At 40.6% G+C, this 26,644-nt stretch overlaps 1 protein-coding gene across 16 annotated transcripts in view; it reads left to right on the top strand.

The window, feature by feature from the left end:
• The window catches only part of DMD (dystrophin), a 1,193,355-nt gene that overhangs the window by 1,101,905 nt on the left and 64,806 nt on the right, over positions 1-26,644 (top strand). For 12 of the 16 annotated variants that reach the window (XM_054050408.1, XM_054050369.1, XM_054050393.1 and 9 more), the window contains 2 exons: positions 13,154-13,215; positions 25,205-25,279. In XM_054050408.1, the coding sequence (XP_053906383.1) occupies positions 13,154-13,215; positions 25,205-25,279 (137 nt within the window). Of the gene's footprint in view, positions 1-5,747; positions 5,842-13,153; positions 13,216-25,204; positions 25,280-26,644 lie in introns of those variants that run through there. The other 4 variants (XM_054050492.1, XM_054050464.1, XM_054050483.1 and 1 more) reach the window with 1 other exon arrangement.

Genomic DNA, 26,644 nt, shown 5'->3' with positions numbered 1-26,644 from the left:
AGGCAAGGCCTCTTGTTGTTACAATTATATATTATAATGTTATGTATAGTAGATTATAATCATTGAGGAAAAAAATATGGTAGTTATGACAGATTCAAAGAATATTTTAAAGAAACAAAAACTACAGGTTCTGTGAAAACACAGCAAAACATCCATTGCTAAAATACAGACACCAAACAATGAATGCATTAATTCAAAGGTGCAAAATTTGCCTAGCTAGTGGTGTGATTGGGAACTTGCCTGTGTATAGCTGTCATAAAATGCAATAGATTCATTGTCTTCTTCTTTTGCCTCCTAAGAGCAGCCTTACTCTTGGAACACCCCAGCATGTAATCTCCTGGCATGATCTAAGTGGCATTTTCCCCCAAAATGAATATTTTCATTTCTAGACAATAATTGCAAATTTAGAAAAAAATGTCCCCAATGAAAGAAAACCTTTTTTCTTTGCATGGCATTAGTAACAAAAAAAATATTTGATAGTGTCAAAAATAGATATTTTATGGAATGCAAAAAAAAAGTTAATTAGTAAAAAAGGAAGGCATGCCTCTCCTTTAATGTCTGTGGAAGACTTTGAAAGAGAGGGCTGCTCGTTAGGGACCAGGCATGAATGGTGAGCAGTAGCTACCAGCAGATTTTCTAGGCCCTGAGTGGAGTAGGACTGTAAGATGCACAGTCTCTTGCTATTGAAATTCATGCATTGGTAGACAACAGTAGAGAAGTTAACGATTTTGAAAGCCAGCTTTTGTGTTTACAACATAATTCTATGCGTGGAAGAAAGATTTTAGGTGAAAAGAGAGACAGTCAGCAAGAGAGTTTATGAAATCCTGCTTATTTTAATCCCCCAGGAAGCAAAACAGTCATTTATATCTAACTGGGCACGCAAATAAAAGTAAGAAATGTAGTTTGCCTTCATTGTTTTGTTTAATTTATCCTTATTAATCTGCTTTTTTTTCTCAGCTTTACTCCCTGAAATGATACCCATTCATTTTGCCAACACAGAGTACTCAAACCAAGTATTTACTATGGCATAATTATTATTTTTCAAGTCTTAAGTGTAGATTGTAAAGATCAGCAAGCAGTTTTGCTTGGCATAAGTTTTCTGCTGGTAGATTTTAAGTCCTTTTTTTGTTTTGTTTTGTTTTGTTTTGTGGTTGTTAGCTTTCCAAAAGCCTTATTTCAGAGGAGTTTGTAACACTCTTAATTATCTAGGATTTTACCAGAATTATGCTTCTTGATATTCCCAGTCTTGGGACTGCTCACACTCCAGTTCATCCTCATTTTGGAAGAGTAGAGGTTATTCCTTTCCTAATTTTCTTTATTTTTTGCCGTTTGGTATAGGAGAGAAAAAAGAGTTTTGATATTTACAGGTGCTTACCTGAAGAGCTCATAACTATGGTGGAGCCTGGATGTGCTACCCACTGCATCCAGCAAAGCATGCCATTTCACTTAACCTCCATCTCACTCTGCTCCTCTTTTCAGCATCATACACCTGGCAGTAGACTGAAGACACACTCTGCTACTGCAGGATGTTTAAATTGTCACTGTCAGCTAAAAAAAAAACAGATGTAGCCTCTCCAAATTAGCCTTTCCAAAATTTCAGCTGGATGAAATTCATATGTATATCTAATATCCAAAATGACAAGCAACCTCTCATTCATCTTTTATAAACAGAAGTCAATGCAGTGTGACATAAGGCACAGATACTACTCCTGAGTCTCCACGATACTCATCTCGTAGGGTGACTACGATTTCAGTTTTAATCACTTGTCTTTACTGTTGTAAAAGCAGGTACAGCCCAAAGGAACGCAGAGGTTGTGCCGCTGTGCATTCAGCAGGAATAGACGTACTCCTGTCACACCTGCTGTGTACCAATACTTCCCATGCTGTGCATTAAATTGCTCCAAGCTCTGTAATATTTACTACAGAATTAATTCTATTTAAAATAATATAAAAGAGAGAGAGAATAATCAATATTCCTCTTCTACTCTTTCTGTTCCAAGAGCATCTCAGTACAACCTGTCAGGTAAATTCTTGTGAGCTCCACTTGCTGGTTACACAGATGCCTCACAGTGTGGAGAATGAGCCCTGTGTAAGAAGAAATACCTGCTAATCTCTCTTCATACAGGACAAAGATTGATTTCCCTCTGGACGGAAAATAGTGTGCTCTTTCTCCAACTCTTCCATGGTGCAAATAACTGTTCATAAGTATACAGAGTTATGAATGTTTTAGTAGGCCTTTACTTCACAGTGCAAGGTGGGAAAAAATGAATGCAGAATTTCAAAACCATTTTTTCATTGTATTTACAGTATTTTAATGTCCTTCCAGTGCTAATGTGCAAACAGCCAAAACAAAACAAAACAAAACCCAAACAAATGCAAACCAGCAGCATCCAAACCAGTATCTTCTTCTTGGCTCTTCTGAAAGAGCTATCAACAAATGCTTAAAAAATCCTGGATGTGTCAGCTCTTGGAGCATGTTTGAGACAGATGATCCAGGAAAATGTCATCATGCTATCCCAAGTGATTCTTAGTATTTACTTATACCAAGGAAAAGAAAATAGACTCAAACAGCGTAACAGATTAGCCAGCCCCAACACAGGGCACAACATCTTCTTATATGCAAGGCAGGCGCTTGCTAATCCACTGCCTAAATAACTGAGAAATAGTAAAGCCACACATACAAGGAGGACTAAATGCTTCACAGAACTATGGAAGCAAGACTTAGTTAACAGGAAAATGTCGTATCATCACTTCCAATGACAGTAAAACTAAGGAACTGTCTTCTTAGTTTTCTAACTCATAAAGTGCTAAACTTACAAGCAAACTTGTACACTTAATGTCTGCCCAGATCAGGGGTTTTAAGCAAGGCCCTACAAAATCCACTTCATTTTTTTCTTTTTTTTTTTTTTGGGGGGGTGGGGTACGACACAGACAATAAACCAATCTCTAAGAATTATTCATTATTTATTAGGGGTTTGTGATTTCCCATTAAGCACTTGGTGTTGTTAAATGTTGAAGAGAGAAATACCTTGATTAGATATAGTCCAGGACAAACCTACAGTATAAAAGAAATAAACATTGTTCCACTTCTGAATAAGGTCTCTGTGAAGGTGCACAAATTGACTGGATAGCCCTCAGATATGAAAAGAACAACAGGGAATTAAAATTCTGGTTACTCTGTAATCCTGTTTTATTTGCCATGGGAAAAAAACCTGTATTTTATCAAATAAATTGCTTAAAATTAAGAATGGCATAAAGATTGGCCTCAGTTACAAATGCTAAAGACAGTAACCATTTACACTGAAAACAAAATATGTTTTTATAATAAATTATGGGTAGTTTAAAAATAATTTGGAATAAGTGGTATTACTTGTGTAAATTAGACAGCAAAAGTATAATTTTGAAGTCAATCAAAACAGATAAAGGCTTTTGTGAATTTGGAGACAACAATCGGAACTACATTAAATAGAACTTTTTAGATATAAAATCAAATTATAAAGTCAATAGGCCTTAATCTCTTAATCTTTCAACATTCATGTTTTCCCCTGGATGATTTTGAGTGGGTAATAGTCTGATTTGGGAGATCAAAGGGTTAATTTGCTTTTCAATTGAAGAATGACTCAGACTGCCCCTTTATTGTTTAAGGAAAAAAAAAAAGTGATGTGTGGGTGTAAGGTAGGGAAAAAAAGCCAAGAAAATGGATTCACTAATTGGGGTTTTCACCTGCTGTGAGTCTAATTGAATACAATGTTTTATTTGTAACTCAAGGAGAAAGAAGATTATGCAAAGCATGAGAAATTCAGACTGGTTTTTAAATTCTTATTACTTGGCACTATTGTATGGGAAAGAAGACCAAGGCTATAATAGCAGCATCAAACTTCTGTTTAGGCTCACTAGGAAACTCCAGAAACAGTAAAAATTGAAGGAATGTGTATCGGGAGTATCAGTGTTGGATACTTCTTGAAGGAAAACAAACCACTTTTGCTGTGAAGCGGCAGGCTTCTGGCTACCCCAAATCCCTTTGTAAGACACCAGCAGCTGCTCTGTCCTTGTAGTGGCCTGTGAGGTTTCTCCCAAGGAATATGCTAAACATCCTATTTTAAAGACTTAAAGAGAGAACCCTCATTTCTTAAAACTTAGGTGAAGTTGGAAAAAGATGGAGTGTTGATATAACACACTTAACAGCCTTCAGTCAGTTCATTCATCTCAGAACTAAGCTATCTGACACAGCGACTGGTCTAATACCAGGTCCACTGAAGTAAACAAAAAATTCTCAGAGTCTAATAAGCTTTAACACAGCGATTTTAGTTTACACAGAAAGGAATCTTCTTTTCCTTGCATGTTGGGGTGGTGCTGTAGATTATAGGTAAGTGAGTTAGAACCAAATTAAATTGCCTAGAATCTACAAGTATTTAATATCTAATTCCATTAGGTTTTACATTTGCATGTGAGGGCCTGAAGGGTTGAACCTCGAGCAATTTACACTTTTAATGGTTCTAGGAAAAAAACCCACAAACATGAGGGCTTTCCTTGAACTGCTGTCGAGCTTTTCCTAAAATCAGGTAACCCAGCTTCCTGGAGCCTTAAGAGGAGCCTTAAATATCCTGGTACTTAATGGTCTCAAGCTGCACCAGGGGAGGTTCAGATTGGACATTAGGAAAAGATTTTTCACCGAAAGGGTCGTTGGGCACTGGCAGAGGCTGCCCAGGAAGGGGGTTGAGTCACCATCCCTGGAGGTGCTTAAAAGACAGGTAGATGAGGTACTTGAGGATGTGTTTTAGTGGCAGATAGGTGTAGTTGGACTCGATCTCCGAGGTCTTTTCCAACTCGGTGACTCTATTCAATGATTCTGTAAAAGCCACCGAGTTCAGTGGTTACTAGCATCTGTGGAATAGGAAAGCAGCCTATGGGCTATACCTGTTGTATGGAAACTACGGGTCAGACGAGTTTCCCGTGCTTCTAGGCCTGCATCTCCCCGGTGTAAAAACAGGGACCTCTCTTGTACGTTTGGAAGGCACTCTTTTTGGGTGGCTTTACCAAGAAAGCACAGTCTGTATGGCTTGAAAAACTCCCAAGTTGTGTGAAGGACACAGTTCTCTACGTGGTGGTGTTTTAATGAGGAGAGGACATAGGATGTAAAACTTGCATGAGAGCAGCCTGGCTGCGCTGATTTGTGAGACCAAGAGGAGATTGGTAGCTTTTATTTGTGTGCTGCATATTAATTAGGAATTAATACAAAGAAACATCGCGACAGTTACTCAGCATGAGCAGAACTATTCCATTCGCTCTGACAATTCCAGGAGAGAACCTCATCCTTCCCAGCCCTTAGGAACGAAATTACCTGATTTCACTCACAAATAAACCACTCGGCATTTTAAGCGCCGTAATTAACGGCTGCGAAGAATAAAACCCCACGTTAAGGCATTTCAAACCCGTCCTATCTTCGGCGCATATTTCAATTAAGTTTCCCTCCCGAGCCCGGCTCTGCGCTCACCCGTGACTCGGGGGAAACGCGAATAAACGCGAATAAATAAAATTAAAAAAAAAAAAAAAAAAAGAAAAAAAAAAAGAAAAAAACACAAAACCACAACAGAAGGAAAACAACCCGAGGGAAACCCCTTGGGCTGCCCCGAGCCGCCGCATCCCGGCGGCAGAAGCGATGCGGCAGCACGGGAGGAGGCGAGGATGGAGCGGGAGCCGCGCTGGTGCGGGGCTCGGGGCGCGGCCAAGGGAGGCGCCGCCCCCTCCGCTCCCCGGGGCTGAGCCGAGCCCAGCGCCTGCTTCGCCTCTGCCGCCGCCGCCGCGCCGCCGAGCAGCCACCATGAGGGAGCAGCTGAAGGGGTGAGCCGCGTGCGGGGGTGGCAGGTGCCGGCGGGATGGCGGTGGGAATGGACGGGGTGGAGGCTCCCGGTGTTCCAGCTGCGTGCCCGTGATGATGATGCTCGTGCCAGATGATCTTTAAGGTCCCCTCCGACTCAAACTCTTCTGTGAATGCTCCGTGAAGGTGGAGAGCAGCGTGGCTGTGTACAGACCGGAGAAAGGGGGAAGGGGGGGGGAGGGAGGGAAGCGGCCGTACCTTTCATTTATTGCGCTAAAAAAAAAGAAGCAAAAAAAACAAACAAAAAAAAACCCCAAACTCGCTGCCTGGTTTCTTTCGGAGAACTTGAAACGGTGTTTGATTCAACGCCTGTTCCCCTTTCCACGGGGCTGTGGTTCTGCGCTGGGTGCGCCCGGTTGGAACACGTAGGGCATGGCGAGGTGAGATCGCACCCGCGCGTGGCTGCCCCCCTGCCCAGGCGTGGGTACCCCCCGCGCAGCTGTGGCTGCTCCCCCCCAGATGTGGGTGCTCCTCCCCAGATGTGAGTGCTCCCCCTTCCCCCCCGCGCAGGTGTGGGTGCCTCCCGCGCAGATGTGGCTGCTCCTCCCCAGATGTGGGTTCCCCACCCGCGCAGGCGTGGGTGCCCCCTCCCAGATGTGGGTGCCCCCCCACGCAGATGTGGCTGCTCCTCCCCAGATGTGGGTGCCCCCGCGCAGATGTGGGTTGGCACACAGGTGAAACCCTGCAATCGTGGATGTGCCGGGGACGCGGGGTGCTCTGAGGGGCGCCGGGAGGATGGGAATTGGCTCTTTTCGCTATTCCTTGGGTTTTAAAGGTAGCGCAGTGCTGTAAAACGTTACCTGTGTAGCACCCAGTGTGTAGCTCGGTTCCAGAGCGAACTTTAACAGAATTCCTGAGGAGAAGCGTGTTCAGAAGTGTTTTGCTTCTCCCAGTAATTTCATTGGAAATAATCTTGGGGGAGGGAGGCTGGAGAATTCCATCTGGGCTATTGCATTGTGAGTTCTGTGTTTCTTGTTATTATATGGTACGTTATATTGCCTTTTAATACCTGTTGTAAAACATCTTACAGTCTCGTACAGCAGCAGTGTCCCCAGTCCTCATCGTAAGCTGAAGTTGGGCTGAGAAGTGGGTTTTGCAGGTGTATGCCTGCAGAGCTGAGGAAACAAGAAACATGGTTATATGTAGGGTCTTTGACCTTTTAGCACTGAGGAATTGTTTGCGGCCATCACTAAAGCTGGAATTGGCAAGACCCTACAGTGAAATTGCTTTGGCAGAAGTGGAGAGGACAGGCTTTGAAAAGCAAATAGATCAGTGGAGGAGTAACAGCTAGGAGGGCAGGCTCGCGGAGCCTTAGCTACTGAGCAGGAATCTTTGCCCCCGACAGAGTGCACAAAATAAATGTTTAACATCAAGGGGAAGGAAAAAAAAAAGTTACTATTCAGTACTTGGCAGCTGATATTTGCTCTTCTCCTACTATTCATTTCCAGTAATAGCAAGAAACTTTAATATATATGGGTGTCTGCCTTCAGCAGTCTGATAAATCTCGCAAAAGCCGATAAAACACGCTAAAGTCAAATTCCTGCTGAAAAGACACTGATCCTTGGCTTAAACAGAAATAATCTCTGCACAGATCAGTAGTCTCTAGATTTACAGATGAAAAACAGTAGTCCTTTGTGAAGAAGAAAGGAGTGCCACCTCTTTACATCCCTAATACTTTCCACAACAGTAACTTGTTTTATCTAAGGAATTAATGAAACACTGTTAAAAGACAACTATTAAATTTTCCTTGCAATCACTGTCATCTGCTGTTGAAAATGTTTTTCTTTTAAATGAGCAGTAGTGTCTATTCATACAATTAACTTCAGTTGCATTCAGGTTAGTTTAGTAAAATTCAAACAACTGTATCATGTTTATTTTGGCTTTTTGACAACAGTCATAAGGTGATTTGGATAACATTCATTTTAAAGCCAAAAGGTGAGAAGTATTGTAAATTGTATGGCTTGAAAATTGATCAGTTCAGTGCTTTGTAAAACATTACTTTAATTTTGGGTTTTTCATGAGTGTATGGGACTGTTTATTTAGTGCTGCCTGATGGAATTTCTTATTCTATGCACATCTACACACATGCACATCTAGTTCATGTCGCATTTTTGAATAAGGGGCTAGGGGAGTAGCACAGCAGAACTAGCTCTGATATCACCAGTGAAGCGGAGTGTAAGTTTAAAAAAGATTCTGCAGTTGCAACCTAAAACTCTAGACTCGAGCTGAGCAGTGAATACATGGGACTGAATCCTAGATATATGTTAAAAACAAACAAACAAAGAAAAATTTGGAAGAAGGAGTGCAATCAAAACCAGTTAAGAGGTTTGTGAATGTTTTAGTGTGGCTTATGCAGGAATGTTTGGGGGGAAGTTTTTTCAGGAATTTGGGTGAGGGGAAGCATTGCTCTCCACTCCTCCTGCTGCTGGTGTTGCTCAGAAGTAGTGTAAAAGGCAGGAAGGTAAATAGCTGTGTTTTGTCCAGACTGATCAAGTTATAGTAAAGGAACCGTAATTCAGCTAGTGTGTCAGTTAGTACATCATCTTTTCATTTCAGGTTTTCAATCCTATATGTTATTGGCTCTGCCAACAGCAATGCGAGACAAGTCTCTGCTGTTGTCTGGAACAGAGTTCACACAGGCGTATTGTGATGTGACAGGATTCTCCATATACTTGAAAATTATCCTTGCTAATATAATCTAATCGTCCTTTAATGAAGTGGTCCTGCAATTCCCAAAGAATGTGTTAAGTAAAGACTATGCTTTTATCCCACTGAGTTATCAGTGTATTTAGCGTGTCAGTCACACCAGTGCCTAGGTGTCACCATTATCCATTGCTGCTCTTCTCTTTTTCAGGCCTGGTTTTAATTGCCTTTCCTCCTTTGCAGCTTAAGTCAGGTGAGAAAGGGAAAAATACGCCACTTGAGCCCACTTATATTTTTATTTGTTGCAAAATGTCTGTGATTTAAAAGCTAGTGATCAATCTAGTTGACCTAAATGTAGAACCAAATTGAAAAATGTATCCTCTAAGCGTGTGCAGTATTGCAAAACTACTGGCTGTCTGCATTGTGCCTTTTTATGTTGGTGGTTCCCTGGAAAAGCATCGTGACTACTTCTGCACATATTCTCACTCTGCTTTAGCTGCTGCTAATGAAGAGGACTCGCACTAAGCTTTTCATGTCTTTCTGAGTAGCAAGCTGTAAAGGGTCTTGTTCACCGGAGTTTGAAACTCTGGCAAATGCTTTGCTGCAGATCTATTAAGGATGCTACAGCATTCCCAAGTGTGGTTGAGGCTGCCTGAAACTGCTGAGCTGGCATTTCACTTCAGACGGTGTTCACAATAAGGGCATAAACGCAAATCCTTCCCCACTGGTCCAACCCCAAAGCTCACAATTAAATGGTCTTTGAAAATGGCAAAGGGGCTTATGAAGAATAGCCTCGATGGAATCTAACCTTTCCTGGAGCTGCCCTTGTGTGTGGAATTGTTGATAACTTTCTGAGCTGAAAACATTCAGTTAAGAGGCAAACACCTTTTAGCTGGAGCAAAATAGCTGCAGCCTTCTTGTGTTCTGCATGTAAAGTACCAGCAAAATCTGCCCTGGATCAGTACGGGCGCTCAACCTCCACAGAAATCACAGCAACCAAGGTTCAGTTTCCTGTATAACCTTTGCTTTTTCTTGCAATAACACAGAGGTGTACTTGATGGCTCATGAGTCTGTTGCTGGGTCTTGTACAGGATACGAGGTTGAGTGATCTCTGCTAAATTGCCAAGGCTGCGGGGCACTCTGCCCCACGGGTAGTCGCTGCTGACAGAGGCAAGAGTTAGGGTCTTTACTGACCTGACTTTTACTGCCTAAAGAAGGGGGTATGTCCCCTAAGATTTGATGTACTTTGTAAATAAAGCAAAGAGGGAGATAGAGGGGATATGCCTGCCCTACAAATTTAGTCTTAGACACTGGCAGGTGAAGTGAATAAAATCAGTCCTTACAAAATGTACATCTCCAAGGGAATTGATTTCATACCGTGGAAGAAAAGCACGCTGAGTGATGTTTAGGAGTTACTGGTATTCAGAATATCTGAAAACAGTTGGAATCCTGTATTTCTTTGGCAATGGAAATTTTATTTACAAGATCTTAGGAAAATCTGTTATGTGTCTTCAGGAAGATTGGCAAATGCCATAAGCTTAAACCATACACACTAAATTCACTGATATATGGTTGGGGCTTACCATCAAAAATAATAATAAAAACCCAACAGTAAATTACTCATCCATGTAATGTTGATTAGTGATTACCTATGATAGTTCTCCACGTCTAAGATGATCCTTTTGTTTTTCTATCTAGTGCAGGCGTGAGATTCCACAATCGTATTTTGCCTTTATCTGATAGCTTTAAAATATTTTATTGGGGAATTGGTGCCTTCAAAGGCTACCAGGTTAGCAGCTATGGAGTTTGAAGTTTATCCATAGAATAATCTAGGGCTGCCCAACTAATTTCACAGGGAAAATTAGGTAGATCATTTTCTGAGGTTTCTTGTAACTGTGTGCATAAGTTCTTTTTCTCATTTTAGTACATGACTTGGCATACAAACCATGCTGCAGTTGCTGTTCAAATATCCCCAGCTTCTGGGGCTAACTGCCCCTGGGGAGGCAAGCCAGGGCGATCAGGCTCATGCCTGAGGAACTGTTGATCTGGAACTGACATTGGGTACAAACAAATGGTCACAGGTCTGTGGGTTCAAGTGTTTATTTGGGTCTGTTTACCTAAATCCTGACATCTCTGGCTACAGGGTTCTTAGATGAATACACTCCCTTCCTCTTTTCCTTTGGGCTGCCATTGTATAAGCAGAGGCTTCTGGTAGCCAGGTTTTTAGGGGCTCAATGTGTAGATGAAACCATTTGTGTTTTTCTTCAAAAATGCATTTTATACCTGGGTATGGTAAAGGCTGCTGCGGCTACATTCTCTCTGAAGAACCTGCCCGTACCAAATGTGGTAGGAACTTCAGGAGCTCAGGTGCTGAGCTCAGGAGCTCAGATCTGCAGGTTTTCACTTGAAGCTACCCATTTTCTGCCTTTATTAAAAAAAAAAAAAAAAAATCTGACCAGACTCGGATTTCTCAATATGATTGCAGCTACCTCCCTTCGCAGGACTCATTTTCTACCAAAGCAAAGAACAAGACTGCTTTTGCTCTTCTAGTGACCTCCTCCCTCGTTCATTGCCTTCGGTCACCGCAGGAATTAGGAAGGGGAGGGGATGCTGAGGCTGATGAGACAGAGCTTGTGTAAAAGCCTGTGCTCAACTAGGGCAGTGCTATGGCAGCATTTTTCCATTATTCTTAGTGCTTGTGTTCCCTTTTGTTCTTTCTTGCAGTTACAGAGCAAAATCTGGAAATACTATATATAGTAAGCTAATGAATATATGGAGGTTACTGGGCCAGTAAAGCATTCACGTGGATGAAATAAATAGCGTGTCTTTTAAGACCAAAATTAAATCATACTAAGAAAACATGTCACGATTTTCTTTTTTCCATGAGTAGAGGTGGTGTTGAAGTGATTCATTGAAAATTTTACCCCTTCTTACTCTATAAATGGTAAAGGTGTACTTGGGAACATCACTACATCAGAAAGAGAACTCAAGGACCGTTTGTTCCATAGCACTGCCTCACTGTATCAGTTTTCCAGTGCACAGATGGGTGCACAGGTATGTTCAGCCCGCTGGCTGGGTTGAGGTTTAGTCTCTTGGAACTGGAAGGTGTGTGCTCAGGAGCTTCACACCGCTGTGGATCAGGTCCTGCTGTCCTGCATATTTTGTCCTGAGTGATGTATGTGTATTGGAACCAGGATGTCTTCTTTTTAAGTACTGAAATGACAAATGTGATTGCCAGCAACTGTGTGCTACATACACTTAACAGAATTTTTTATGGGTACTCATGGTCATCTTTTAATGACAGCTGAAATCTGTAGAAGCAGGACTTTTTGGTTACGGATAGATAAGGAACATTTTTTTTCAAGTTTTCTATGTTAATGGGAATGTGTTCATGTTAGCTATGCTGTCATTACAAAAAAAAATAACGAGGTGTGTAATCATAGGAGACGTGAGTTGCTACTACACCTGCTAGCACTTTATTTTGTTGGCGTTCACACGCTGCATGTCTTTTGGCAACATGTTGTGTTGCAAAGCTGAAGACTGCTAGCCTTAATGCAGAGACTGTCCAATTTACATTCTAGTCGTACTGCAGCGTTTCATAACCCCGCTTTAGCTTTTCCCTGTTGTCCCAACAGTTCTACTGCCTGACAGTGCACAGGAACCTTCTGGGCAGGGGAAAGGGCCTCGGAGTCCCAAGGAGCAAGGAGCAGCAACAGTGTTGGCTAAAAGAGGCCATGAATATTGGGGGGTGCAATGCATTAGACTGAAAAGCGGTGTAAGCTGGTGGTGGATCAGTGGGCTGTTGCATGAGGATTTTAATACAGATGTTTGGACTGAAAGAAAGGATTGCAACCGCTGTTTTGAGTAGTTCTTATATACCACATGGGAAGCGTGTAAGGAGCACGCAGTTTAAAGCAAGTAAAAAATACCATGGATCTCAGTATCTGGTCAGAATTTCCATAAACACTTCAAGAGCTAAGCACTTTCAAATGTCTTTCCTCTAGTTTGGCGGAACTAGAGAACAAAAGCTGGAGGGGGGTTCTTTATCAAGGATGCCAAACGAGGGCAAACACTTTTAAGCAGAAGAGCAGAGATTTGGTTTAGATATTAGGAAGAAATTTTTACTGTGATGGTGGTGAGGCACTGGAACAGGTTGTCCAGAGAAGTCACAGATGACCCATCTCTGAAGGTGTTCAAGGCCAGGTTGGCTGGGCCTATGGGCACCCTGATCTAGTGGAAGGTGTCCCTGCCCATGGCAGGTGTCTGGAACTAGATGATCTTTAAGGTCCTTTCTGACCTAAACCATTCTATGATTCTGTGATACATACAAAACAAGGAGTTTTTAAAAATTGGTCAGTATAATTAGAAATTCCTCAAGACGTTATGGCATATCTGAATATTTACTGTCTTTTTAATATTAGCACTACTTTTATTTTGTTTCTTGAGCCCATGCCTAAATAAAGCACTTTGAGTTAATGCCTCATGTTGAAAGAAGATATACCTGCCCCTGCTGAGACCCCCTGCCAGAGCAGCTCAGGTTGTTGGCAGTGGTCTGGCACTATGCTCTGATGTGCAGCCTGCATGGTGGGAAAAGCAATTTTACTTTACTAACATTCATGTTTTGTATTGTAGCCATGAGACACAAACGACCTGCTGGGATCATCCCAAGATGACTGAGCTTTACCAGTCTTTAGGTAAGACACTTCTAACAGATTTTCAGTTTTTGGTTTTTTTTTTCTTGATTGAATTAATTGTTACAGCAAAGATTTCCAGAATCAGTAAAACAAAATGAAGTGAAAGTGAGAGGCAGTACTTTTATCAAGGTTAAAATTTTCTGCAAAGGAAATATGTAAGGCATAATGATACTTTTCAAACATGCAGCAGAAAAAAATATTTCAATTAGCTTGTTTGGAATGTGTGCTAGGTTTACAAAGTGATTTGGGTACATTGTTGCAAACTCTTACTGAGGCACTGGGACAGAAATTAAAGAAAAAGAAAAATCCTGAATCTTCTCACTGTCTAATCTAATTTCCAAAAGGCAGATGAAAAAATCAAACCAAGTTGCTGTTAGTGTTGACTTTTGGATGGTAGGAAGCCAACTGAAGCAATTTGCCAAACTGCGTTACTGCTGCTTTATTTTTAAAGCACTTTCAATACTTGGAAGGCATGGCAGCTGTCATGATGTCATTTTGAATACCCAAATTGCATGCTTATTATGACTTCAGATGTGCCTCTCTGGTGGAGGTTTTTTAATATTTTTCGGGAGCTTTGGATTTTATTAACAGAAGCGCATCTATAAGATAAAATAGGGCAATCCATGCTCTAGTTTAGGCTGCTTGGCAGACCATTTAATAGCTAACTCTTTTCCTTTAATGGTTCTGTTAATAAATAATAGAGGGTATAATAAAAATTAAGCTATTTCTCTAGAAGATATATCAGTGACTATGCTGCATTCATAAAGGAGGTTATGTCTGTACAGCACATGTACATAAACCGGCTTTAAACAAGCCAACTTGAGCACTAGGGCAGTCAAATCTAGCATTTGGTGCAGGCTTATTTACCATGATGAAAAATAGCTTAAATTATCTCCTACTAAACTCTAGTTTAGCTGGTGAAAACAGTCTATTTATGTCAGCATAATCTGTTTCAGGCTAACTGAAATCAGGGAGGTGATTCTGCCTCTCTGTTCCTGTTTTGTGAGACCTCATCTGGAGTATTGTGTCCAGTTCTGGAATCCTCAACATAAGAAGGATATGGAGCTTTTGGAATGGATCCAGAGGAGGGCTGCAAGGATGATCAGAGGGCTGGAGCACCTCCTATACAATGACGGGCTGAGAGTTTTGGGCTTGTTCAGCCTGGAGAAGAAAAGGCTCCGAGGAAATCTTATAGCCACCTTCCAGTACCTGAAGGGGCTAAAAGAAAGCTGAGGAGGGACTATTTACAGAGGCTTGTAGTGACAAGATGAGAGGCAATGGGTATAAACTGGAGAGGGGCAGATTTAGACTAGGCAGAAGGAAGAATTTCTTCACAATGAGAGTGGTGAGGCATTCGAACAGGTTGCCCAGGGAATTTGTGGCTGCCCCATCCCTGGAGGTGTTCAAGGCCAGGTTGGATGGGGCCTTGGGCAGCCTGATCTAGGGGGAGGTGTCCCTGCCCATGGCAGAGGGGTTGGAACTGGATGATGCTTAAAGGTCCCTTCCAACCCAAACGATACTATGATTCTATGATTCTATTATTCTAACTCAAGTATCTGTACAATGCTCTGCAATTAAAGACGTACCAAGCATACTTTAGAAAGGCGATATGAGAAAAAAGGAGCAAAACAGTGTAAAGACTTTTTTTCCTTATAGTATTAGCACTGTGGCAACAATTTGTTAAAAAATCAACCAGAATACAGCTCTGTATGTCGAAAAGGGATAGAAGATGTATAAGTTCGGGCTAACCAAACACAAAAGCAGACGTGTATTGACTTGCCATTTAATTATAATGTATTGCCCTGTTTTTATTTTTCTGCTCTTAAAGTGAGTGGTCTAAAAGATTCAGGACAAATAGTATTTGCATATGCCAACATCCCTTTTAATACAGGTAGATCTTCAAACAGTCGCTTATTAATTGAACCACACTCTGACTCTGCAGTTGCCTTTGATCCGGAGATTGCATGATATTTTTGATACTGTTGTTGGTCAGTCCTAATGTCCTGTTGCAGCTGCTTTTCTTCTGATACTTCCCTATTTCGGCTAGAGGAAGGAGTGTTTAGGCAGGTTTTCTTTCTTTTTCTTACAAAATTCTGCTCTTTTCCTTTTCAGGAGCAAGGAAAGTCCAAGAGGGCAGTCCTGTTTCTGGCTAGTTTTATTTCTTTTGGAGTTGAGACCAAAAGCTCATTAATGTGGAAATGATGCTGATTTTAGTGAAGGTTGCATAATGTGTGCTTTTTATTAGTAAATTTAGGTATTTATATACGTGTACAAAACAGATTAGACAAGGTGATTCTTTGCACAGTGTCGCACGGGGTGACGCTTTGATAAAAGTGATACTGTATAACCTACCAATTTATTTTATTTTTCAATTGGGTGTCTTCATCATTGCCTAACTCTCATACAAATTGCATAATACAAGCATAACCCGTTTAGTCTTGAACAGAACCCTTGATGTATTTTCAGTGCTTTGCTTTGCCTCAGGTCAAAATGGTAATAATGGGATGTTTGAAGTCTTTTCAGACTGTTCAGTAATATTTTATCTGAGAAGATATTATTAAAGTTGATTTTGCATTGCATGTTCATTAGATACTATTACTTTTTCCGCATTAGGATCCAAATTTTCTTTCTCAGTTATATGAAGAAGCTAGTAAAGATCTTAGTATGTATGTGTTTTAAAAATAGGATAGAAAACATGAACGCTGCAATCCAGGTAAATGCAAAAAAGGGAGACCAAGTACATCAATGCTGTCAAGAGTTTTCATTTCCATTTTCCAACTCCTACACTTAGCCCTGTAGGGAATAATTGAGCTATGTGATGTAGTGCTCTGTACATCCCAGGTGCTGACTGATGTGTTGCCTTCCCCTAAGTTTACCACACTTTAATTGGTGCCAGTGTATAGTAATTTGCTAGGGGATCCTTATGTCTAATTTAAATTCTTACAAATTACTGAAAGCTTATTATTTTTTTAAGTGAACATGGAAGATGCAGCCTGGCCCAAGGTAATGTTCCTCACCTGCCTGTGTCTTTGAGACATAAAAGAAACTACTGTTAAAAAATAAAAAAAAAGAGATAAAATATTAGTTTTTTTTCTTCACGTATCCAGTTCACACACCTACAAATTGCTATATTAGATGAATTGCAAGTCTGAAATATAGTTGCCTCAGCTTTATGTCTTTAGAGGTTTAGGTGTTCATAAAAATGAAGCTTAATTACTTGGGAGAATTATTTGGTACTAATAAAAGAAGGTAGGAACATGCTGTGAACACTTCTGTGCCTGATCAGATTGTTGTTCCAGGAAGTCACGTATCCTGTCTTTGACAGGGATTGCATCAGAGAAAGCAGAAATAACCCATAGGAAGAAATTATAAAATAACCTGTCCGTGAAGGAAGTGTTTTCAAATTCTCTTTGAGCTCATTTGTTGTAACATGGCCATTTATACAGATACTAGTAATAACTGTAAAATTTTTGAATTGAAATTTAATATGCGTATCAAATTTCCAATTCGTTGTTCTTTTAACAGAAGCTTTTCCTTTTAAGATACTAAAGTTCTTGCTCTGGACTGCTTTATTCTTTAAACAACATAGCAGTTTTATCAGTTTTAATGAAACATCTGTTCCTGACTCAAGTTGGGCAATTTTCACTCTTCAGTTAAATTTATTGCTACTTAAGGTACATAATAAGCCAACAGTGTTAAATGACTTAATTGTTGTTTAATGGTCAAGTGGAAATGGCAACGGGTAGTCTCAACAGTGACCTTAGCTGTATCATTTAATGAATCTGGTAGATGTTGATGTAGTTTGACTAGCCACATAAACTAAGAACATAGAAAAAAACCAAATGCCGAAAGAGGAAAGTTAGTAAAAATCAGTGATATGTGAGTCTCAAAGGTTCTGAGGCTGACAGACATCAGTTTATATTCACACCGTTATGAAACACTCCCATTTTCTTCTAACTTCCATCTGAATGTCTTCAAAGTACCAAGAACCACTCCAGCTACTTTTCTTTCCAAAAGCTGTTCCCCTACAGCAGATCCGTTTTTAACACTGTTCTTTTATAGCCCACTTACAGATTTTCTCATCCTTCGTTATGGCTCCAGGGCATCTCTGAAATGAGAATTTGTTATTTTGTTATCCTGGAGAATTCAAGGACCTTTGGGTGAGGGGAGAGATGGGAAGAGCAGGAATCAAAATGGTTTGGCTTTGCATAATTTTTTTTCAGGTGAGCTTCTGAGAGTGAACATTTAATGGCAGGTGGCTTACCTCAGAATGATAGTATTTTGCTTTTAATCTGCAAATGACTGTAACCTTTGCTGTGATGGCCCAAGAGAATTTGGTCTGCCATGCCATAGTGTTGGTTTCCCCCTCCTCCAGCCTTTCTGTATGTCAGTACGAGTCTCCTCCTGGTGCGTTAGTGTCACTGTGAACAGTAATTGCAGTGGTAAGGTGCAGTCAGAAATGCTGCTCTGTGCATCTGTTTGTCTTTCTTAATCATCAAGGCAAGACAAAATGGTGAAGAACACCTTCACGCTTGCAGACTGTGGTGCACTGGTGCCAACTTTCCAATTTAATTTGGGGGTACGGTGATGGCAGTTCTCTGTGGTGAATGTGGAAGAAGTGTTGGAGTTCTTAACAGAAGGTGGGAGAATTCTGGGAGGCACCTCTGAGCCTCAACTGGGCTTCCAGCAGCAGTTATTGTGTTGATCTTGTGGCTCACTGCTCTTGTGCAGCAATGTGAGCTTCCAGCTCCGAATGACTAAAGTGGATAAACATTATTCTTTTTGGTTTGTATATTTTGATTTGTCCTTCTGAAATGGTGCCTAAAGAGGCTGAATTGCCCCTCTCTGCCTTAATAGTTTTTATTAAGAACATTTATTAGTACATCATGTATTGAATATGAGATTTTACTCAAATTCAACTGATTTATTTCCATGTTTGTACTGATAGGACATGTTCCTATTGCACAGATCATCTGATTTCTATTGAAATCCTGTGAGACGATACATATGGTCTTTCTTTAAAAGTATCTTGTTCACTGATGTCCTGTTCAAGGCAACTACAATCTGAACAATAAAATCTCCTCATTTCAGAAAATAGAACTGGTTGGGTTCTGTAAGCCTTGGGTAGTAGTCAGACCTAGAGTAGATAATCTTTCTAATAGTGTGTGATTACATCTTGTGTAGGCATACACGTAACAGACAATACGTGTAACCATGGTAGAGGAGTTGCATGGTAAGGGTTAACTTTTATCCCTTGAAAACAAAACCATCAGTATATCAGCAATGAAAGAGACTATACCGGAGAGACTGATATTCTGTTAGGTAATGTTCTGTAGGTAACCAGTATGGGAACATTTTACTCAAGAGTTTTACACTCTTGGTTTGCAAATGGATACCATTCATTAATATTTTTGAATGCTTGTTTGTTAATTATTTATTTTAGGGTTTTCCATTATAGCTATTTCTCATCTAGCATACCTGAAGAGTTTCTGACCTTTCTGACTGCAAACTCTACTCACAGCTCGAACTTATAATGGGCTATAGCCTAGTTGTTCATCATATCCTTTCTTGTGCTTCTGGGTTTGCAGGCTGAAGAAAAGCCATTACACGTTAAAACTGAATTCCCAAAGGTCACATCAGTTGGTCCAGTTGTCAGGATGCTGACACATGCTGTGGTGTTCATCCACTTGGTCTAGATGCAATCAATAGCATTTTGGTGCCTTGGGTACCTCCCACTTAATATTTTGCAGAGGCACTATCAGTTTGGTGGTTTTTTTATTCAGTGAGACACAGGTCTGGTACAGCGTGCCATATTGTTTCATGGAGAGTTGTTAAGCGGTATGTCTGTATGTTTAATAGGACTGTTTACTGTTAGTTATTCTCAAAGCAGAGTAGATGATGGCATTAATTATTGTTATAATAAAAGAGTCAATGGCTGAGACTCAACTGATATTAAGCAGCGTTACTTGATTAATTTCTTTCCTTTATGCATTTGTCTAATTTGCATTTTTAAATTACAGTTCCTAAAGAGGCGATATGTGTCACTGTAGGGCATCTTTAAAAGATTTATATTTGGGTTTTGGGCAGCAGGAAGAAACCCAACATTCTTATCAGCTGGTCAGGGAATAGCAGCTGTATTGAATTGATGTGAGACGAAGCTTCTTGAAAAGTCTGAGTGCCATTAATGTCTGATGAAACATGAAAGCTTAGTGTCTGGTAGAGAAATTATGCTCTGTTCAGGACTGTACAGTAAACAGTTTTTAACCTCTGTTAGGTAGGCATTGTCAGAGACAACAGTGACATGTAATTCCCAAAATAGTTTATCCGCTGCTGGCAGTGTATTTATGAACAGCTGTATGAGCATGTCACAAGCTGTGAGCAATGGTTGAGTAAGACTTTCAGGTTCTGAGGTATATCACTGTAGGTTCACATTTTTTTTCCCTTAGCGGTAAGAGAGAGTGGTTTAAAAAAAAACACAAAAAACCCCAAAAGAAACCCAACCAACCAAATTCTGTAAGTCGTATCAAGACGTATTAAGATGAGAATTTGACCTGAGATCTAGTTTCTTTCAAAGAAGTGAGTTGTAACTTGCCAGATTTTACTCTTGAGATAGTTATCACAAGAAACATGCAAGCTGCTCTTTTCAGTTTAGCGGTGTCTTAGGCAGTGAGAAAATTGCTGCCCATAAACTACAGTAAAACATCAATGTTTTGTCCTCATTAATTAAAAGGGAATTATAATAATAGTCACAATAATATAAACAAGTAACCTTCTTTAATGTAAAAACCAAGGTGATTTCCAGGTAGAAAGGACTTCCTATGAACAACCTTTGACAGGAGTTAGTCTGAGCTGTCCCAGAGCTTTTAAACACTCAGTGAGATTAGTCTTTTGTTGAGGACAGTACATTATCAAATGAAGCATCCCAGTCATTCAGCACTCGTAGCAGCTGGAGGACCCACTGTAAGGTTATTAGTCTGTTTAAGAACCACCTTGGAAAGCAGTTCAGTTATAACACCTTACTTAAAACCTGTTGTCTGATTTATGGATGTGACTACTTAAGAATAAAAATAAATGTCCTAACCATGCTGGATTCTAAACTTCTTGTTAAGATTTTCTTTTTAAAAACTTATTGTTGTTCTTTAATTTTGTTACTGCTTTTAGTTGCTTACCAGCTTATTTCATGCAGTAAGACTGAGGAATGTGAGGATTTGTTTTTCCTCTTACAGTAATTTTCATATCCTAATGTAAAATCTGGAATCGAGCATGGAAGAATTAAAAAAAAAAAATCTACGTCATCTTATTTTTTGATACTTGGTCAGTAATCAGTGGGACATTCTGGTGGGTGGTTTGAATTTTTGATACCACTAGATACCCTTACCACTGCTCAAATGAGTGATTATCCACCTTCAGAATGTCTTCTGTGTGTAATTACAGATGTTTCTACAATACTGTAAAAATACAACATTGAAAAAAGTATGGTTGAGGTTGTATTAGCTCTTCTAAGGAAGAACATAGGTCTTAAGTTTTGAGATTTCTCTCAACATGCATATTATGCAAAAAAATAGTATTTAATTATCTGGCCATCTTTCTATAATATTTCTGATTTGAGTTCTTCATATCAGCAGTCTGGAGTCCTTCATTAAAGCTGCATGTATGACGAGCACTAGTTCTTTCACAATGTTATTCATATTAATATGAATGAGTATAAGAATATGAATAAGAACATATTCATGTGTTGTAGGCATATGATGGACAGGGAAGGAATCGGTTTTCTAGATAAACTTCTCCCTACTGCATTAACTGCCATGAAGCAAAGGGAGGCATTTGTCATGTCTATAATAATAAGAAGAAAGCAGCAAAAAGATATTTCCTAATTTGTGGGAGTCACTGGTGCTTTAGCACTTTGGACTCCTTTCACAATGACAGTGGGAGGGCTGAAGCAGAAGCTTGGGAAGATCATGGAGAGATCTCACTGCTGTGTTGGTGGCAACTGTTGGTTGCTGTGAAGGCATCAGCTGTAAGCACCTACCCTCTCTTGCAGGTTTTCTGTAACATGATCTTAAATCTTCTCTCCTAGAAGTCTTTATACTCCCTTGCAAAGAGAGATCATTCATGGCTGAGTGTCAGGAGAAGCATGATTTCTCTTTGCTCTGGCATGTAACTATGAGTGCCACCAAGTACTCCCATGGGATCTTTTCCTCAGACTGTTCCTTTCCAGGGGGCAGGTGACCTCTTCTGCTACATCATTGTTTCAGACCAAAACCAGATGACATTCTTGTGCGTTTTCACTCTTTGATCAAAGCTTGAAAGATACATTCTGAATGAGGACTGGAAGTATCATTAAACAACCTGCAAAAGTCTCATGTACTCCAAGGGCATTTCAGCCCTCTTATCACTTCATGGTACATAATCTCTAGAAATGAGAGGAAAAGGCTGGGTGAGAGCATGTGTGGTATATGGAGCTCTCTGACCTGCTTGGAGATGATAAAAGCTTTGGAGTCAAGGCTCTGACTCTTTCAGTGGGCTGTTCGGGGGTGGAGAAAGCATCAGGGTTTTTTTCCCTCAGGACCTAGGCAGGAAAAGAATCACAGGGAAGGAGGAACTACTCATGTATCCATAGGACCTCAGAAGGTTGCTGCTGCTTGAGCCTCCTTCCTCCCTCCTCCCCAAGTTTCCAGCAGTAGTGAGTGGCTGGCAGCCAGGCAATGCCTTGTGCTGCCTCACTTAGTCTTCTCCCTTGCTGTTAGTGGTGACATTACTTCCAACGCTCTGGAGATCAATGACCAAGTCTTACTCTCTGACAGTCTTATGTTCTGCGGTTCATTTAAATGGGGTCATAGCCCAGCAAGAGAAATATTTTGAACCCAATTAGCAGAGGCTTGGACTCCTCTCATTGCTCCACAGAGCAAGACATTTGTTCCAGCAGTAGCTCCAGGGAAAGAAAGACACCACTGGCAGTTTCATAGCAGTAGGCGGGGGGGAGAATAAATCATTAAGGTTCAGCGACCTCAAATAACTGTCACCACCTGGAAAGAGAGCTGTCTGTCAGGAGCACAGAGTTGGTGGTGTAACGAAGATGGGAGGTGAGCAGTTGACGCAGGGACAGTAAGTGAGCATGGGTTAATGCTGAGAACAGCAACAAAGGTGGGAGTGAAGGCATGCACAGCTGCTCTTGGCCTCAGTATGTAAAGCCAAAAGCATACATTGCTGCTGCTTTCCCAAAACCTGAGATGTGGCCTCCAAAACTATCTCCTGACATTGCTTGTTGGTCATTTACAGCAGATGCTTCTTGGCAGCAATGTCATTATGGTTGATAACAAATTCAATGTGTATTATATATACAGGAAAATAGATGTAAACTACAGTATTTTCAGGATTCAATGTCTTCCTGGATTGTACTTTTCTGCCCTGACCAATGCCTGAAATATGCATTTACATTTACTAATATTTCTTAAAATGTAAATAATAACTGGAGAAGCTTTTTTTAGACTACTTGGGGAAAATTTAGGGAAGGCTTCTGTATTTTATCAAATGCCAGCCATAATTTACTATGCATTCTTTTTCAGAATACAAGTGCAGATTTGCAACATGGGTACAAAACGTAACTGAAATCACAGTGTTTGCTAGAGACTGCCTTATTAATTTCCCTTCAGGACAAATTAAGTCACTGTATTTAAATTGCTCACTGTATTCCCCACCACATTAAGGCTTCTGGATGTTTCAGGATGATTGTGAGAAAGGAGCTGGCCAGAACAATACACAAGAGAACTGGCCATTAAAAAGGTGAAAAGAAAAAGAAAAAACATACAAAGCTGAAACTTCCCCTTCTGCTGTAAGACATGCTTTAGAAATGTTCCACAGCTTTTATTAAGATATACAAAACTATTGAATTATCAAACCTCAAACTACTCATTCAGAACAGCTTAATTAAAATTAATGTAATTGAGATTATATTCCCTCTGCTACCTATACCTGTACAGTCCTCTAAATAATGTTGGGATAGTTATACCCAAGCTACCACATTGCAAACAGCTTTATAGCACCTCAGTGCATATGCCAACAATGAACTGTTTTGTATTTGCCCTATTTCTCATCACATTCTTTCTCTAAGAGTCTGGGAGGCTTAGAGGCAGCTTATTGCATTAAGTGGACCTTTATTCTGAGCCCGTATTTTTTTTTTTCTAATGTTCTTTTTGTATTTACGTAGTAGTTTATATTTTCCACACATTTTCCCATCATTAACTCCTTAGGCCCCATGAGTTTCATTAGTAAATTAAATGCATTTAGGAGTGTTGCCGGATGCTGAAACTGGCTGGCACAAACAGTCCATTTCTGTGCTAGAAAACCCTTAAATTACAAGATGCCAACTGATCTGTTGGAAGTGGTCCCTAGACAATTCAAATGCCCAGGAGTGTCTGTGCCCAAGAATTAGTTGGGTAGATGACAGAGTCAAAAGCATGCCAGCTGCAGTCTGTTTCTTCAGTGGTGGAAGTGACTGTGCTGTACCACAAATGAGTGCCCCTCGCCACTCTCAGTGCTTCGCTATAGCATCCCTGGGGGAAACTGGCAGTACCACTTGGGAAACAGCATTGATTCATGGACTGGCCCTCAAAGCAGTAGCCTTGATGAATTACCTGGGTTCTCTACCAGCTTGCAGCTGCGCGCAGTTGGCTTGAGTATTTGTGGTTCTACTCACATAAACAAAAGCCCTTTGCCAGTTATGTGCTCACTTCTGCATCCTGAATTTGTTTCTAAATAGTGCAAGCAGTGGTGGTATATCTGTGGTCGTCTCGGTATGCCAAATCTAGTTGTGAATTATGTGTTAGGTGATGTAGTGGCACTGATAGCAGGAATTCAGCCACAGTAGTTTCAACCTAACCTTCAGTGAATCCCCTTCATTCTTGTTGTAAATGGGGTTTGCCTAAGGCCAACCTTAGAAAAGCCAGGGACAGAATTAGAATAAGCACATCTTCCTCAGTCTGGTTTCATGGAAGAGAAACATGCAAATGCAGTTTGCTGTCCAGATTTGGTCCGAGACAACCCCTCCTTTCTTTTCAGTTTTGTCTAGTGTTCACTTCCTAGAGGACAGGCCAGTTGCTGTGCCGCGCTGCGGAGACAGTCAGAATTAGGTGCTGAATAGTGTTCAGGTAGCTGGTACAGAGCCTCCTGAGTGCTGAGAGGTTTGTATAAGTTCTGGTGTGGTGTGGCTGGGGTGATGTGCGGCATACCTCATCTCTGCGATGTCCTGGGAGGTTTTTGCAAGCTGTATAGGCACTTGTACTGATGTCTTTGTTAACCGCCTGAAAAGGCTCTGACAGAAATCACACCACGCTGTTTGTTCCTAACTGGGTGCCATTCCCCACCATGCTGCTGAATCCCAGTGTCTCCCCACCTTTTTTGAGATGGAAACCTGGAAGTTCGTCTGGCTGAGTGAGCTGGCTTTTCGACAGGAAAGTTTTACATCTCAGGGCATGGCTGGGATCTGCTTGGGTAGAAAGTACAAAAGTTTCATTGGTTTTATTAAAAGTCTTTTTTTCATCAGTAGCTGAGAGTCACTTGCTTTTTCCTGGGCAGAGCTCTTCTCTCAGGGCTGCCTCTGCCCACAGCCTGGCTGGTGCGTCAGGCAGACAAGATGGAGTTTCAGGTGCTTATCTCTCCTACAATGCCTGCCTTGTGAAAGGCTCCTGTGTTTTCAGACAACACTACTGCAGTCACTGATGTTGCCCTTTCAAGTGCTCCGAAGTTCAGTGCCTTTGAACAAAAGGAAGTAATGCTTTAGGACTTTGTGTCTTTCTTTTGGATGATTGGTTGTCAAGGTTTGAAGGCTTTTGCTCAGTGAAGCGGAGTTTCTAAGATACATTTATTTGTGCTCTTCTGTTCTTGTAACCAATAAGTATAATCTTCTAGTTCAATTTAACAATGTTTTCATGACTCTGGTTATTTCTAAGGTGTAAAGCTGATCTTTTATTTTAATATTTCCCCCCTACAGCTGACCTGAACAACGTCAGGTTCTCGGCGTACAGGACTGCCATGAAACTCCGCAGGCTTCAGAAAGCCCTGTGCTGTAAGTATGTGCCTGTGCCTTGCCCACTGCTGGGAAGACTTTATGACCAATGCACAAGTCTGTTCTCAGCTTTCAGAAGCAGAAAAACATCACCCCCACCTCCCAACACATACCCCCTGCTCTGCCTTGTGCAGGAAATCTCTCACCTGAAGGGTCATCTGCTGCCACCGTGTTGCTCATTCCTTATGAAACTGGTGCTAGGTGGTCTGCAGATCTGTCCATTGTAAGACAGAGCAGTGGATTAGAAACTAAGCTCACATCCCCTACATATTTCTTAACTTTATACTTTTTAGCCAGGTATTTTCTCTGTACTCATTGCCAGAGCCACATCCTGTGTCAGCCACAGCTTTACAGTTCAAGACAGAACAAACAGGATTTGAGTGTATTGGGAACAGTGAGAGTTCAGGTGAAATAATAACCTCAGAGCTGGAGTCGTTAGTGGTTTAAGTTGGATCTTGAACCCCTGAGGGGTTGTTGCCTTTAAATGAGATCATCACAATAAACATTTAGGTTCATTTTTCCTCAGTTTTTGATTACATTCAGAAGTCTCTCATCAGCTCTACATTAGTGATGTGCATGTTCTAACATTTTAATTTTCTCAACTGGCATTTGGTATTCTACCTGTCGCTACAGTGATATTTCATCTTCAGCTTATTGTAACCTGATAGCTAAATAATTTGTTCATAATTTTCTTGGTAGGCCAATCAGTTGCCAAAGCAAGTAGTTTATAATGCAGTACAGTTTGGAGAGTTACTAAAGTATTTTAACATTCACTATTGGGCATTTAATTACAGGGTTAAATTTCTGACATAGTCAAGTGTCTCAACTGTTCATTTATCTCAAGTTTGGATTTGTGCTCACATGCTTTCTGGAACTGTGTCAAACCTCGGTATCTTTGAACGTGTTTACTTTTAGGTTTATAACCTTGGGTGAATTCCACTAAAGAACGGATTTTAATTCTGAATCTATAAAAAAAAATAGAAAAAAATAAAGAGGAAAAAAGCAATAAGCGAAAAGTCTTGTAACATAATGAATTATTTCAACATGAATGCAGTGAGAAAGAAAGAACTATGATGATCTGTGAAACAAACATCTTTCTATAGTGCAACATTCCTGCTACACTTACTGTGGGAAAGTAGTGTAAAGAAATTGGAGTGATATGCAGTATAAAGTATTCCTGGTAAGTGCAGCACTTAAGGAACTAAAATTTTTGGAATTAAAGGTTTCTGTAGCTAGCAATGCACAAGTGTAACTTTTAACAGGTTTTTATTGCTGAAAGTGCAAAACTTTGCATCCTACTTTATCCATATTACCCTGATAAATACCACTGAATAATTCTAGGCTCATCTTGGACTTCACAGTGTG

Source organism: Cuculus canorus, chromosome 1 (assembly GCF_017976375.1).
Source record: "Cuculus canorus isolate bCucCan1 chromosome 1, bCucCan1.pri, whole genome shotgun sequence".
Classification (NCBI taxonomy): Eukaryota; Metazoa; Chordata; class Aves; order Cuculiformes; family Cuculidae; genus Cuculus; species Cuculus canorus.
This window is presented reverse-complemented; position numbering and strand designations above follow the sequence as displayed.